At 38.1% G+C, this 16,350-nt stretch overlaps 1 protein-coding gene across 1 annotated transcript in view; it reads right to left on the bottom strand.

The window, feature by feature from the left end:
- The window catches only part of LOC149787505 (uncharacterized), a 28,459-nt gene extending 16,430 nt beyond the window's left edge, over positions 1-12,029 (bottom strand). Inside the window, exons 1-2 of the mRNA XM_089975602.1 lie at positions 11,937-12,029; positions 11,338-11,376 (exon numbers count right to left, since the gene is read on the bottom strand). Coding sequence (XP_089831728.1) covers positions 11,338-11,376; positions 11,937-11,985 — 88 coding nt within the window. The 5' untranslated portion in view covers positions 11,986-12,029. The remainder of the gene's footprint in view (positions 1-11,337; positions 11,377-11,936) is intronic.
- Positions 12,030-16,350: the final 4,321 nt, after the last annotated feature.

Raw genomic sequence — 16,350 nt, forward strand, 5'->3', positions numbered from 1 at the left:
CGGTAAATGCGTTCTCTCAACTCCACAGGCAAAGCACGAATGTTCTCTTGTAAAGTATCCATGAATAGGTCAGTCCGTGCATTTCACAATCTTCTCCTAGAGCAAAAGTAATCCACATAGTAAGTAATTTCTGACCACTGCCATTCAGGGTAACGTCCAAGAATGTCACTGAACTCTTTTGATGTAAACGGTCTAGAGTAATATAATAGGACGAATGCACACTTGACCCAAAGAAATCTAACACACTGGTTGACTTTTTTCACTTTCCTCTTATGAATTTCTCGACATAAAAGTTCTACAGTTACCCATTGAGATTTCACTCTGGCAAGTCCCTGCCAAACTTCCTTGTAAATCTTCTCTTGCAGTTCTTTAGGTAATGATTCAATATCGTTTTTGAAATGAAGTTTAAATACTGGTCTCGGTGATGTCCAACATTTGATTCCTAACCAATCTGGTTTCTTCTTCAACGACATGGTAAGTTCCTTCAATGTCTCGGTCCCACTAAGGGTAAGTAATGACAATTCGGTGACCAACGAGCATGTTCTAGGTAGGCCGAATCTTGCGGTTCCCAGTGGTGAAGTGACACACCGCAACTGAAGCACCTAACTTTATCCCCTTCGCCCAAGTAGAAAAATCCGGCTCTGGCTAATTTTTCGGGGGTCGGTCCTCCCAGATACTTAGTCCATTTTCCTTTGAACGATTGAAGACGATTTTCAAAGTTGCAGTATTCCGACAAAAGCACAGGGAACGAATATTCGTCTTTCACAGGTTCGTTTCGATGAGGGTTGGGTGACATGGACAGGAGTTTGCTCAGGGCTGAATCACATCCGTAGGGAGGTAGACGTGAAGGTAGACATTCACCTTTAAAACGAAACCCAGTAAAGTGTCCAAGAGGACGAGCGGCATCGCTTTCGCATCACTCAGGTTTGACACGCACAGCATCACTTTCCATGATAGGGGTAGTGAGAACGAAGTTCCCATGATGCTTTACGGCATCGCTAAGGTCACAACGTACAGCATCGTTCCCATCGCAAGGCTCACAATCACATTCCACTTCAGAAGCCCCAAACTTGAATTGTGCCTTTCTGAACTTGTTTTGTGTTTCTCTGAAAGTATTCATCTTGTTCGCTTGGTCTTGGTAGTCACAATGAACTATCGATCTTGACCATAACCCCTTTTTATACTAGTCGCAATGCAGTCTCAAGCTTGTACATCGTTCCTTTTTTGTGTCTAGTTTTGGAAGGTACCGTCTCTAAGGTACCATCAAAATTGTACCGTAGTGTGATGGGTGGAAAGGCCATAGAAAGGTAAGGGCACTGCGGAGACCATCGAGTATGTTCCAGAATAGCTGAATCTTTATAGATACATAGATCCATTCGTAACTTCAGTCCGCATGCGAAACTCTGTACTTCGTATCCCAATCCAGTCTCTGGTCCCAAGTAGACAAATCCTGCGAAGAAGGTAATCCTTCCCTATCCATAGACCATGCTTGAAACGTGTCCAATCGACGGGCACAATCACAGTAGTCCGGTAAGAAGACTGGAAAATGGTAGGGTTTGAACTTGGAGTTCGCACTGGATTCTTGCTGTGGTGAAGTCATCCTTCTGGTGGCTATCCTCTTACAGCCAATGTTTTATACCGACTTGTTCATGCGGTAAGGTAAAATGATTGGGAAGTCGCATTCGCTTCTGGTACACGCTTTGATAGACTTTTTCCAAGGGTCGACTGACGATGTGGTGAGTGGGTAAACGTACAATCTTGTTCGGTTGATCACTTTAAAGTGTTCATCTTCTCTAGACTGCAAGGCTTCTTTTAATACCCCAAAGTTGACCAGACGACTGGTACGATAATTCAGAGTCAATCCTTTCACTTTACACGTCGTCTGCGCTTCTCCTTGTTTGTCCCGGTATTCGTAGCCGTAATTTTTTGGACCACCACTGACGAAACTTAGAATCTTGTCGTCGGGATGCTCGTCTGTCCAGGCTCCTAAACGGTCTCCTTCGATGTCAGGGTGCTGTTGACTCGGGTGATGGATGTAAATACAACTGTCCGTGTCAAAGTACAGGACACGTTCCCCTAACAGTTCTAAAGCTTCGTACAATTTTAAGCGAGCATGAGCTGTCACGTAAGACGCAATGATAACATTTCCAAAGGGGTCGTCTTGTACAAAGTCCAGATCTTCTTCGTAATTGACCAAAATCAAATTCTCGCGAACGAGTCCACGTGTTTCATGAATTTGGTTCCTACGTGAATCATCTGGCAATAGCGGGAAGGTTGAGTCAATTATTCCGTCTTGGGTAAACACGGTCGTTGTGCCATTTTTCCCCACAAGCAATTTAACATCACTTTGGCAAACGATCTCCTGCCTTCGTTTTTCTCGATGTGATCTAAAGACATGCCTTCTTGTGCCCAGTATTTCTCTTTGAATGTCTTTTGGTCTTCGGGAGTGTGACACCAGGAAGGATAGCCGCTGCTTCTTGCTTCAGTTTCAAAAAGGCATCCACGTAGTCTGCGAAAATGCCTTTCTGCGTGGGGTCACCCCTGCGGTATTGTTGTGTCTTGAGAAAGTGGCAAATTTCGCACACTTCTAACAGCCATCGACTTAATGCGTTCCGATGGTCTTTTCGCCCCCTCCTTTGCGGGCATGCTGAATCCACTTGTCTTCCTTGTCGCACAAGTAATGTAACCAGCGTAGGGCTTTGACCGAGTATTGACGTTTGATATAGTTGGTCGTTTGAGGACTGATGACAGCCACGGTGTTTTCAGGCATGAATCTTTGGCGGTACACTAAGGAACACGCTTTGGCAATGGTGCAAGCTTCTTTCAAAGGATCGACCCCTCCGTGTTCCATGAACAGTTCTCGAAATTTTCCACAGCAACGCCGTAAAATGTCCACGTCGGAACGACAATACTTTAGCATTTCTTCCTGAAAGTCGAAAGGGTCTGAGGCGTGAGCCTGGTACCAAGCGTATAAAGCTTCTCGTTGTTCGGTACGCATGTTGTCGGGGTCGTAATAGTGAGCCTCAGGCAAATGGGGTAGAACGCCATGTTGATTGGCTTCCGTATTGCAAAAGTGAGGAAAATAACCTTAAGCCATTTCTGTGATTCCAAACGTTTTAGGCATTCCACTCAAAGGCATGGCCAAGTAACTCATCGAATCTTTAAACTGTACTTGTCCCACTTGCATGAAAATGATTTTGGCTCCGTTCAAAGTCACTTTAGGACGCTCGGTGCCATGTTCCGTATATTATCTGAGACTAAACTGTCCATCGTATCTGGAGCAATTGTGAGCCATCACCGTGGCATGACGATGACAATCTCCGTAACGTTCGATGTCCTCTTGGCTCCACGTCTTGTCGATGGGGTCTAAGATCGGCTAGCGTGTTCGGTCCCCGAAAGATTGTTTCACGCCCTCCAGTAATCTTACTGCAGTAAGGGCAATGACTCACGATAGGTTCTTGAATGCACTTCTCGCACGCTCGATGAGCCACGCAGAAATTAGGAATGTGAATACCAGTCTCTTGCATGGATTCGAAATCGAAAAAGATGAAATTGATCTTCTTGTGTCCATCCTCTTTCTCTGGTTGGGGTTGGTATTTTTGCACGTAGCATTGGTGTTCCAAGTCCACGATGTGATGACAAATGTGACATTTTTTCTTTCCTCGACATACGCGTACCTTGGTATTATGGTACATATCCATTGTCCACACGTGGGGCACAATCTCAGCAGTTGACAAGCGCATTTCTTCTGTGAACCTTGCGTCTTCAAATGCTGTTGGTAACAGGCAGGGCTGACAAATGTGCGCAGACAAGTGAAGCAATGCACTGGTTCTTGTCTTTCGTTCTGAGAGGGTGGAGAGGCCAAACATCCTGAGCATTTCGATCCACAATGTTTGTGTTGCTCTCGATTGTTATAGCCATAGTCACATTTCTCACAGTAATAACTGTATCCCAGGAATCCAGGAATAGTGGTAATGGTATCGAAATGGTCATCGTGATGATAGACGTGAGCGTATTTTCCATCCTTAAAGCCTTTCCCTCGAAACAACAGAGGGTGCACTTTCAAGGTGTATCGTGGAGCTAGGGCATCTTGCAATTATTGCATCCCAGGAATGCCACGGGGTTTGTCTTGGGCAAGCCAGCTTGTTGTAACACGAGTTCTGCTTCGTTTCGTTGTTTAGCTCGGTCCGATTGTCGAATAGTTTTCCAGGCTCTTTTCCATTCTGCCGTGTCGTTCTTGTTGACATAGGTTCGTCCCACCACAATGGCCCTGGCTAAACACATCTGGTCTTGAGAATTGTAAATTCGGACGAGACTTGTTTTGGTACTGCGAAGCTCGTCAACCAATAACATCTTTTTGCGTCTAGTCCCTTGAGGAGGAGAGACGTGGATCATGTTCAGTGTAGCTTTTCCATCGGTGATGTCAAACTGGCCATTAGATTGTTGTACGTGTTGAATCTTGTCCATGACTTTGGAAGCGGTCAATTCTGCAGGGCTGCTAATCTCGATCCAAACAGGGGATTTCAAACCGTCGTGTTGTATGGAAAGTCTCAAGCGATCGTCTTCTTTGGGTTGACATTGTCGCTTGAGTGTGGTGAGTAAAGAATCCCACACCCCAGCGATGAACCCTTCTGCTTTCTCCAACGGTACTTCGGACTTGAAATCTTTAAACTTCACCGTGTATTTGTAAGCCGTGGTTCTAAATTTTCTAGAGGAGCGCTTTTCTGTCTCTCGAATGTCATAGTACTTTTCAAGGTTAACTAAGGGTGGTGAAGTTTGTTTAGAGGGTTTGGATTCTGGTTCACTCAGCTCCTCTTCAAAATCGCTGGCATGAATTTGTGCCAAGACTTCAGCTCTGGTACGAGGCGATAGATCACATTTCTGCCTCTTACTTTCTTCTTCTTTCTTCTCAAATGAATTGGATCGTTTCATCTTGATAGAAAAACGTCAAATGACTAAAGTTTAAACACCATGGACTAATTTATAGTCATGGCAGACCAGCGTATATAAAAGGGTGTGTGTCTTGTCCTTTCACTATTCATTTCACCCTCAAACCGAGCACAACGATGGAAGAGACTAGACAGATCGAACATTTCATCAGAGCTTTGCGAGGGGTCATTAGAAAATTCTCTTCAGACCAGCCGACGGACTACTCTCCTTCCTTTCGAGATAAAAGTCAAGATACTTGCTATATCTGTCAGAAGAAAGGGCATTGGTCTTCAGAGTGTCCAGACCGTCAAAAAAAAAAGATATAGAAAAGACAAAAGTCAAGATACCTGTTATTATTGTCAAGAAAAAGGACATTGGTCTCCAGATTGCCCAAAAAAGAAACAAAAGGAGTCAGAAGAAGAGAGGGATTCTTCAGAGGAAGAAGAGAGGGATTCTTCAGAGGAAGAAGAAGAAGAAAGAAGACAATTCTATTTACAAGAGGCAAAGTAAAAGAAACAGGAGAAGAAAAGAAGAAGGGAAGAAAGTGAGGAGGAAGAGGAGGAAAAGACTGTGACGGTGAAGAAATTCAAAAAACAGAGAGAGTGAACAATGAGACAGAAGAAGTCTATGAACTTTTTAAAGTGATTTGTTGTTAATTGTGAATTGGATTGTAAATATTTATAAAAGAATAAATTAGGTATAAAAAGGTAAGTGTCTTTGAGTTTTGATTTTAAAATAAGAACGGACACTCACACACTCATACACAGACACGTACTATAGGGGTAAAATGTTTTTTTTTTTTAGTTATTGGCAATTAAAAGTCTCTCTCTTTTCGACAGACGTGGGTGGCCCTGAAAAGGGCCTTTTTTGGTGTAGGGGTGAGTTTAAGCAATCAACTTTAACTGTCTTAAGCCTTTGCCACGGCCGAGGCCTGCTTCTGGACTGCGTACTGTTGATGATGATGATTTGGTTGAAATCACTAAGGGTGGCACGATAGGCTTAGTCACAGAGTTGGAGTGTTTAGCTCGGGAAGGTCGTATTCTCTTCGGTCGTGATAAAGAAGTCTGATACATTTGTTTCAGATTTCTTAACTCCACTAAAATGTCTAACAGTACCGTGACCGTTTGATTTTCACACCCTTGTTTCTTTGCTGATACTTCTTTATCTTCTTCTTGTTTTTTTCTTACCTCTTCTTCTTGCTGCTGTTGCTGTAGGAGAAAAGCTTGTTCCGCTTCCTTTTGTCGTTGCATAAATTTCTCCAATTCTTCTTTCTGTCTCTGTCTAAAATTCTCCACGTGCGGTAATGAAGAAGGTAACGAAGGTTCCGGAATAAATTCTTGCGAGGTAAGAAAATCCACAAAATCCCAATACACCTCTTCTGAAAGGAAGTCCGGGTTCCCTTGGGTAGTCTCCGCCGTCGGTACACCCCAATTGATCGTTTTCTGAGTTTCCGCCATGTTGAATAACTGTCGCATGAATTGACTGCACACAGGCGCTAGCGAATCTATATAGACTACGTGACGTCACAGACTGCTCTCTTTCGGATTGGACGTGGGCTGACTGAATTTTTTAACGCGTGTTTGGATTGGTCAACAAACTCAATCCGTTTCAATCCTTCCTCTACCTATAAATAAGTGCAGTTCACTGCATTGATTCACCTGTTCTCGGCGCCTCAACATGTGGACCGATGTGCACTCTTCAACGCTTGTGTCAACGATGATGTTTAGGACGGACATATCCATGTATGTCCGATCCAAGTGGGCAGTTGTCCATAGAACCGACACGAGCCTATGGATACGTAGGATTTACGTGGAGAGGCAAGGATGCCTGAAAAGAGTTTTAGTTTATGGACCTAGCATTCGACGAAGCCTAAGAAGAAGAAGATGTTACAGATGCCCTTTATGTTAAGGGCATATCAACATAAACCCAAAGGCCCTTTTCAGGGCCACCCACATTTCTCGAAAAGAGATAGACTTTCAATTGCCTACCCTATCTTTTATTTTTATTTTTTCTTTAAAAGAAATAGAGAGCCCTCCCTGTTTCAATTTTCGTATGTTCCATTTCCATAGACCCATCAGGTCGGGACCTTATTAAAATAGGGTCCAGACCCTGTTCCATTTTCCCTTGTCGCTCAACAGACCAAGATTTTTTTTCCATCTTCAATTCCCCTTGAGGCTTGAGTTGCCCATGATTTTTTTCCCATGTTCAATTCCCCTTGAGGCTAGAGTTGCCCATGATTTTTTCCCATGTTAAATTTCCCTTGAGGCTAGGTTTGCCCATGATTTTTTCCCATGTTAAATTTCCATTGAGGCTAGGTTTGCCCAAGGGGTCCTGTAATGCTAATTTCCATTGAGGCTAGGGTGCCCCACTTCACTACTTTCATTTCTGCTTGAACTGACTGACTTTTTAATTTTCTTTATTTCATCCATGTAAACAACTTAAATACCTTCATAAGATTATATGTATATGAGATGATTCACCTAATTATTATTCAAGAAAACAACATTTTATTTTTTAATTTGTCTCAGAGCAAGAATCATTAAGTTGAATTAAGGTCATACCTGAAATACGTGATATCTATCGTGTGTCAGTTGGTAATAAACGTCTATTTTTTTCCAAAAGAATGAACTCTTGACCTTCAGTCGGGAATCTCTTTTGCATTTTAGTTAGTCATATAACTGATGTTTCTATAAAGGTTTGTCAGTTGGTCTTCAAACACTTGAAACGTCAAGTTGTATTATGTTGTGTCCAGTTTGGGCTGAATATCTTTTTCGTTCAAATTTTTGAATTCAAGTGATTATCTTCCCTGGAAATACAAAGGTGCTCTGATAGAATTCTCGGACAAAGACATTCACTGGAATTTGTACTGAATTCAAAACTGGAATAATATCATATGTGATTCAACAAGAGGCTGTTGACACATCTGCACTTTGTAGGTTATTACAGACGTCATCGTCTTCCAGCTTGAATTTCATTGGGCTTTGAATTGTCATTCACTTATAACTTTTTATTACTAGGACTTGTGCTTATAATTCTTGGATTATAATTGGATTTAATTCGCAATACCGTAAGTTCTTTTTCTCATTTTTCACTTTGTATTCTAGGGAAATAAATTATTTGTTAAATTTTACAAAGCTCGTTGTCTTCACTATTTTCTATTACTTATGTTAAGGTCATACACTCGTAACAACGGCATTAAATATAAAGAGAACTTAATTGTTAACATTCTGAACTTTTGGACTTCTAGCACATTAGTTGACAAAGCAAGTAACATGTTTTTCTTGAACTCTACAAGAGCTGGAAACATCTTGCGTCGCTTCTACAAGGCTTAAAACTTGGCATAAATTTCTTTCGTTGATTAAAATAAGAACAGTGACAAAAGATATCAACGGTGAGCAGAATTTGTATTCTAAGAAAATTAGTATTTTCCTTGATTTTCTGTTAATTGCATAGCTGCTCCTCTACGTTTCTGAATATAGTTTAGGTTTACCGTGCGAAAATAATTCTAAACAAATTTCGATTATAAAAGAAAATATCAATTTTTTGACGCGCAAATGTCAATTAAAAGATTGATATAGTTTTAATCTAGATTGTGCGATACAGCAATGGTGACTGAGCATCGATATCAAATGCTCGATCAACCACGGAAAATTAAATTCATCGGTATGAAAAAAAAGATTATGCCGGCTCATATATACAAAACGACCAATGAATCCAACCTGCAATCACTCAATCGGGGTTTTGTCGAATTCATGTTTTGATATTCTGGTATTAAAATCGCACTGTGAGGGGCCCCGAGTGGCCGAGTGGTCTAAAGCGCTGTCCGTTACGGATCACTGCCATCTCACCTCTGTCTGCGTAGGTTCGAGTCTCGGATTCAGCCAATGTGGGTATGTGAGAAAGCTTGCCAGTAGCTTCTCGTGGGTCGGTGGTTCTTTCCGGGGTTTTCCCGGGTTCTTCCTCCACCATTAATACTGGCCGCCATGTATAGCCTATCGTGTGCTGAAAAATGGCGTTAAACCCTACAACAACAACAACAACAACAAATCGCACTGTGCTTCTCTTGAAAAAATTAAACAAATAGCGATAGTAATAATAGTAATAATAACTATTCTCGCCTTTTGTTTTGAATTGTTCTTTAATTAAACAATATAAAATGTATGTGTGTATTGGATTTTACGGCACATTAGCGGAAGCATGACGATATAATTCAGTGTGATGTAGAGAATCTCCCAAATTCCGTACAAAAGAAAAGGCACACAAAACAACTCATTTTGATATCTTTCCATTTTGCCTGTAACTTTGCATCACATTTGCCACCATGACAACAATCAACGGCTCCTGCCGACGACGGAACAAACCCTTCTTGTTTATTCCATTGCGTAATTTACCAGTCTCCGACCATAAATACTGCACCTGCAGTCACACAACCAATGAATACCACTAGATTTTAATAGGTACTATGGAACGACAGGGACACTCATGCGGCTGTAACCTAAATTCTTCAAAGGTATACAATGGCATCATGGAAACTCACTAACACTTCACGCCGTGACGTTTGCCGCTTGTAACTGGCTAATTATTTCGGACTGACGACTATATTACCAGCACCAATATTACTGTTGAATAAATGAAAGACTCTTTAATGCACATAACTGCATAGTACTCTTCTTACAATCAGTGCGGTTTCAAGCTTATAATTCAACTATTGACTATATGTTTCATTTCATTCATAATTTTAAACGTTTTGAGCACTTGAAATAAACACTAAAGTGTGCCTTCATTGATTTCGGAATGATTCTTGTCAAAGTTAATAGATATCTTGTTCTTTGTATTTAATTAGCATTAGTTGTTGCTTAAGATTTTTAATTTAATTTTTTTAATTTTTATTTCATTAAATGCTATTATAATGTTACATCGATTGATGGACTTAACCTTGTCCGACAACGAGCTTCTTTTCTTTTTGACCTGAATTATTGAATTGTAATTCTTAATTCTGTAAACAATTAATGCATAGCTCAGATATTCTCTCTGTGTATGTGTTTAATATCAGGATCATTCTCGATTGTAGTTAATATGTTTTTTTTTATCTGGGTCAAGGTTGTTGGAATTCCCATCAAATTTACCTGGCGTAACATACATAATCCAGGTTATGTATGATAATTTTAGTAACATAATTTTTAAACATTACTAACATTTTATTTGTAAACATTAAGATGTTTCTAGAAGGTTAGTTTCCATGAGATAATGGTGCTTTTTCGAAAATGTTAATTGTGATCTCATGTCAAATGGGAGACTATATAATGTTGTTACTGGAAAAAGTATTAGTTCATGGTTTCAGATCTAGCAGATTCAAATTTGCATTATTGCTGTTTCCAGAAATTCTTTTGGGCTGGAATTTATTTCTTCAAATTATTTAATTCAGTAATTTGTTTGTTTAGAAATCGAGTCTTCATAAAAAAATATATATTTTGACAGAAATATTCACTGGTATTTAAAGTGAAATCAAACCTTCGGCGTTTGACGAAATTAGGATTTCTACTAAAGTTTATTCAGAACTTTTCTTATTAGGACTTGTATCTGTAATTCTATGATTTTTTAGGGATTTAATTCGCAATACCAGAAATTATTTTTCTTTTTCACTTTGTATTATACGGAAATATTTATTTGTTGAATACTACAAAGCTTTTGTTTTTCTGTGCTTAATTTAAGAGCATAGGCACTGCTTTGGTTAAAACTGACAAGGGAACGCTTTAGTACTAAATATGGTCAAAGCTTATAAAGCCGTGTATTCACTGATAATGTAATGTACTAAATATTATAAACCAATGTCACACTTTTTTGAAATCATACATTGTGTCAAACAAAGTGATCATTTACCGCAGTTGTTATTACATTCTTTATTTATAACATTTTCCAAAATCTAAACGCAGATCTCAATGGTGTCTTTACTTTGACTGAAATGAAACGCGGATCTCGACGGTGTCTTTACTTTGACTGAAGTGAAACTCTTACTTTGTTGCATGCAACTAATGCTGCACTATTTTCCAAAATCCCAAGATGTGCTTGTATAAAATCTCTTAACATGAGGGTTTTTTCTAATATGACCAAAATAATTAGTTTTGAGAAAGAATGTCATACAGCCCTTTTTATTTTGTGATACTATAAAGGAGATGGTCAATTCCTTTAAATATTTTTATATTTTAAAACATTGTTTCCTTTTATTATCCCATGTTCCCCAGTTATTGATTATACTGATTATATTGATAAGGCCAGAAATATTCATTTTGTGAATTATGTTGCATATCCATTATATGGCGCTAAATTACGTATGATTATCCTTACGTCATATCAAATCAATTACTTCCTAAAGCTCCGAAAGTCTGATGATTAGATCCTTAAACTTACGTATAATAAATCTCTCTGTGCGACTGTTCTCGGCTGAGCCTGAAAAATGAATGAATATAGTACTGATAAGCAATTAAGATTAAAGAGTATCCACATTAGTTAAAGAAACAAATATTCTCACACGTTATATTCCACATCTGTTTTCAAGCTGAGAAAATTATGTAAGATAATATTTGTCAAATGTTTGGGTAAACCTCTAGTGAATATTGGGAATGATGCAAATTAACATAAAGACAACATGGCAAAGAACATAGCGATCAATCAGCCTTGTTACTCGTAATTTCCATGAAAGCTTTGTAATGCTTTATTGCATATCAATATAATGCAAGTGTTCAACTAATATAATATCTCCAGTTGCTAAATGTTTAAGTGAATTCAATTTATGAAATTTAGCAGCTGAGATTGAATAATAACTATACTCGCATAGTTATTGTTTTGCCACTCAGAGGATAGACAGAGATGGATTGCTGTGAAAGGAGGTTATTTAGAATGTATGATATATTCAGTTTAGATGCACATATTAACTTGTTGAGAATAAAAAGATATGAAAACATTATCCATGATTTTCACAAAAATTAATATGCGTCAAAACTTGTTACCTAACAGCACGAAACTTTGCAGTGTTAGCCAGAATACTACAGCAGCCATGTTTGAACGTACTGTCTGGGAGCAGTGCCAGGGAGAGTTATTCCTTGCAAATTAATATAGACGTTACTGACCTTTAACCTGTGAACCGTTTATTGTGTCCATGTTAGTACCGTTCAAACGCACTTAAAATAACCTATATAAAATATATCTTTGCCGTATATTGGATTCTTGATTACAATTAAAATTGAACACAGTTTGATATGTGTTAGATGCATGTCTATAAGGACCACATTAAAGGTATTATGTTCCACTGATGTTTTACTATTTACACCTTCAATTTATGAAGCATCTGGCATACACCACTTTGGTACCAAATGGGTTTAGTTCTTATCTTCATATGAGTAATGTTAGACGTTTAAATCTTTCAACTTAGTTCCATAAGACTGCCATAAATTCAGTCATGTATAATTCGTAATATCAGCTGAACGTCCCAACCAATTTAGGTGAAGTGACCAATAATCATCATTCCTAACTCACGAAAACGTATGGTCATTTGTATGCAGCAAATCTGGTGTCAATACACTGGAATTATATTTTGTGAGTAACATTGGACGATCGGGAATCAAAAGTGAAGTAGTTTTGACATTGATTTCAATGTTTTTTGTGCACACATCTCACAGAGGCATCACTGCGCCTTTTGTATCACAGAAAGTAAATTTATATTTGCATCGTTTATTACTAATGGAGAGTTTTAAACTTTACATATATTTCTAAAATAAGGTTGATAACAGAAAGAATATGATACAAATTCTTGAGTTTCCAAAGATATTCCCTATTGCTGTCATTTCAAATATCAGATCAAAACAGCTCAGGAATGTGACAAAAGTTGGCACTTATCCTAATTTTCTTCAAAAATTTCCTAAGGAACGTAAATCTTGAAAAGCATTTAAATAGTTAGCGAATAGCGTTTGCCAATACGTTAAAAGAAATAAGATATTTATCTCGCCAGCGTCTTCAAGATCTAAATACACTGGAAGACTTGTAGCAGAGAAAAAGCAATACTCAAATGCCATTTGGCAATTCTTACAAACGTCTTCCAATTATATTCCCAAATCGTGTCAACCCTTCAGGCCTAAGAAGATCGTTGCTTCTTATGCTAAATCATTTTAAATGCCCTTGAAATGCTTTTAACTCCAGAAGAGAATTGGAAGAGTTAAGGAAGAGCTTTAGTCGTAATTTAAGAAGAACAATTATTTCTAAGACTGATCTGCATCCAGTAAACATTTTTAAGTGTTACAATGTTTGGAAGAGTTATAGTGGAGCAATAACATAACAATTAACTCTTCAAGATCAGAACGGTACATATATATTGCTTGATTCACTTTATTCTTGCAAAATATTGTTTAATACTTTTTTTTCAATGATCTCCCTGATTGGCGTGAGTTGAAATATGAAATCAAAACAGACTACGTATGTAGCAAAACTTAGGACTTAACCTAATTTCCTCCATAAAATTCCCAAACGCTTATAAATCTTGAAGAGCATTTATATCGTTAGCTAAATGAATTTGCCGAAACGTTACAAGAAGTAAAATTATAAAGGAAGACATGAATCTCGTTAACGTTTTCAAGATTCTATCAGATCAAAAGCAATCGTCAAATCCCCTTTGGTAATTTTTACAAAAGTCTTCCAATTCTATTCCCAAATAGGGTCACCTCTTCAGGCATGGGACAAACCTAGGTTCCTGTCCTAAGGCGTTTCAAATTTACTTGAAATACTTTTTTCAACCAGAAGAGCATTGAAAGAGTTTGGAAAGAGTGTTAGTCGTCATTTAAAAAGATTTATTATTCCTAAGGAAGATTTGTATCTCGTTAATGTTTTCAAGTGTTAAAATCATTGGAACAGTTATAGTGGAGCAACATAATAATAACTAACCCTTAAAGACGATAACTGTAAATAAATCTTGCTTGCTTCATTTAATTCTAGTAATGTATTGGCCAGAGGCGTAGCTATGATATTTTGCGCCCGGGGACGAACTATACAATTGGCGCCCCAGCCCCCTCCCCGTTTAATCACATTTTTGAATATTACCCTTGTTTACTTATTATAATGTAACGTTGTAAGCCTCATTTTGGCGCTCCTGTACATTGGCGCCCGGGGACATATGTACCCCCCTGCCCCCCCCCCCCAGCTACGCCTCTGGTATTGGCTTATACACTTCCAATGGCATCCCCTATAGGCGTCAGTTGAAATATCAAAACAACACTGTTCATGTATGTGACAAAAGCTTTGACCTATCCTAATTTCTTTCAAAATTCCCTAACGTTCGTAAATCTTGAAGAGCATTTTTACAGTTAGCGAAGAGCATTTGCCAGTATATTAAAAGAAGTAAGATTCCAAAGGATGATATGCATCTCGTTAACGTCTTCAAAAGGTAAATGCACTAGAAGACTTGTAGCAGAGAAAACGCAATCCTTATATGCCCTTTGGTCATTCTTACAAAAGTCTTCCAATTCTTTTCACAAATCGGGTCGACACTTCAAGCATAAGACCGACGTTGGTTCTTATTATAAGGGTTTTCAAATGCTCTTGAAATGCTCTTAACTCAGGAAGAGAATTGGAAGAGTTAGGGAACAGCTTTAGTCGTCATTTAAGAAGAATTATTATTTCTAAGGAAGATCTGTATTCCGTTAACATTTTCAAGTGTTTAAATGTTATGAAGAGTTATTGTGCAGACCAACATAATAACTTACATCTTGCTTGCTTAAATTCATTCTTGTAATGTATTGTCTAATTCATTGTTGTCAGTAGAAATATAAAATCAAAACAATTCAGGTATGTAACAAAATTTAGGACTTATCCTAAATTGCTTCCAAAACGTTACAATAGGTCAGATTCCAAAGGTAGGTAGCTATCTTGTTAACGTCTTCAAGAGATAAATGCAGTGATACGAATTCTATCAGAGCAACAGCAATCCTCCAATTCCCTTTGGTATTTCTTGTAAAAGTCACCCGATTCTATTACCAAAAATGGTCATTTCTTCAGGCATAAGACGAACGTTGGTTTATATGATAAAGCGTTTCAAATGTTCTTGAATGCTCTTCACTCCAGAAGAGCATTGAAAGAGTTGCTGAAGAGCTTTAGTTGTCATTTAAGAAGAATTATTATTCCTTCGGAATATCTGTATCTCATCGGCATTTTCAAGTGTTAAAATGATTTGATGACTTATAGTGGAGCCAGAACATAACTAGCCATTAAAGACGATAACTGTATATATCTCTTGCTTATGTCACTTAATTCTTGAAACGTATTGGTTAATACGCTTCCACTGATCTCCCAGTTGAAATATCAAATCAAAACAGTTAAGGCATGTGACGAACGTTAGGACTTAGCCTAATATTCTTCCCAAACATTCCCTAACGCTCTTAAATCTTAATAAGCATTTATAAAGTTAGAGAAGAACTTTTGCCAATACGTTACAAAAGTAAAATTCCAAAGTAAGATATGTATCTCGTTAACATCTCCAAGAGATAATGAACTGGAAGAATTATAGCAGAACAACAGCTATCCTCAAATGCCCTTTATTAAATCTTACAAGAGTCTTCGAATTCTATTCCCAAATTGGGTCGGTTGATCTATTACCTCACAACTGTTCAGGCATAAGACGAACGTTGGTGCTTACGTCAAAGCTCTTGAAATGTTAGCAACTCCATAAGGGCATTTGAAAAGCTACTGAAGAGCTTAAGTCATCATTTAAGAAGAATTATTATTTCTAAGGAAGATCTATATCTCGTTAACATTATTAAGTGTTAAAATGATTGGAAGAGTTATAGTGGAGCAACAGCATAGTAACTAACTTTTAAAGACGATAAATCTTGCTTCCTTCTCTTAATTAATATAACGTATTGCTAAAAGATTTTCAATGATATCCCTTATTGGCGTCAGCTGAAATATCAAATCAGAACGGTTCATGTGACAAAAGTTAATTTTCTTCCTAAATTCACTAACGCTCGTAAATCTTCAAGGGCGTTTATATAGTTAGCGGAGATATGTTGCCATTACGTTACAAGAAGTAAGATTCTAACAGAAGATACGTATCTCGTTAACGTCTTTAAGAGATAAATGATCTGGAAGAATTATAGCACAGCAACAGCAATCCTCAAATGCTCTTTGGTAATTCTATTTCCAAATCGGTTCAGTTGACATATTACTTCAAAACTCGTCAGGCATAAAACGAACGTTGTTTCTTATGCTAAAGAGTTTCAAATGCTCTTGAAATGCTCTTAACTCAAAAAGAGTATTGGAAGTGTTACTGAAGAGATTTAGTCGTCTTTTAAGAAGAAATATTATTCCTAAGAAAGATCTGTATCTCGTTAACATGTTCAAGTTGTAAAATTGTTGGATGATTTATAGTTTAGCAAACGC

Source organism: Sinohyriopsis cumingii, chromosome 11, assembly GCF_028554795.1.
Source record: "Sinohyriopsis cumingii isolate HCF-2022 chromosome 11, ASM2855479v2, whole genome shotgun sequence".
Taxonomy (NCBI): domain Eukaryota; kingdom Metazoa; phylum Mollusca; class Bivalvia; order Unionida; family Unionidae; genus Sinohyriopsis; species Sinohyriopsis cumingii.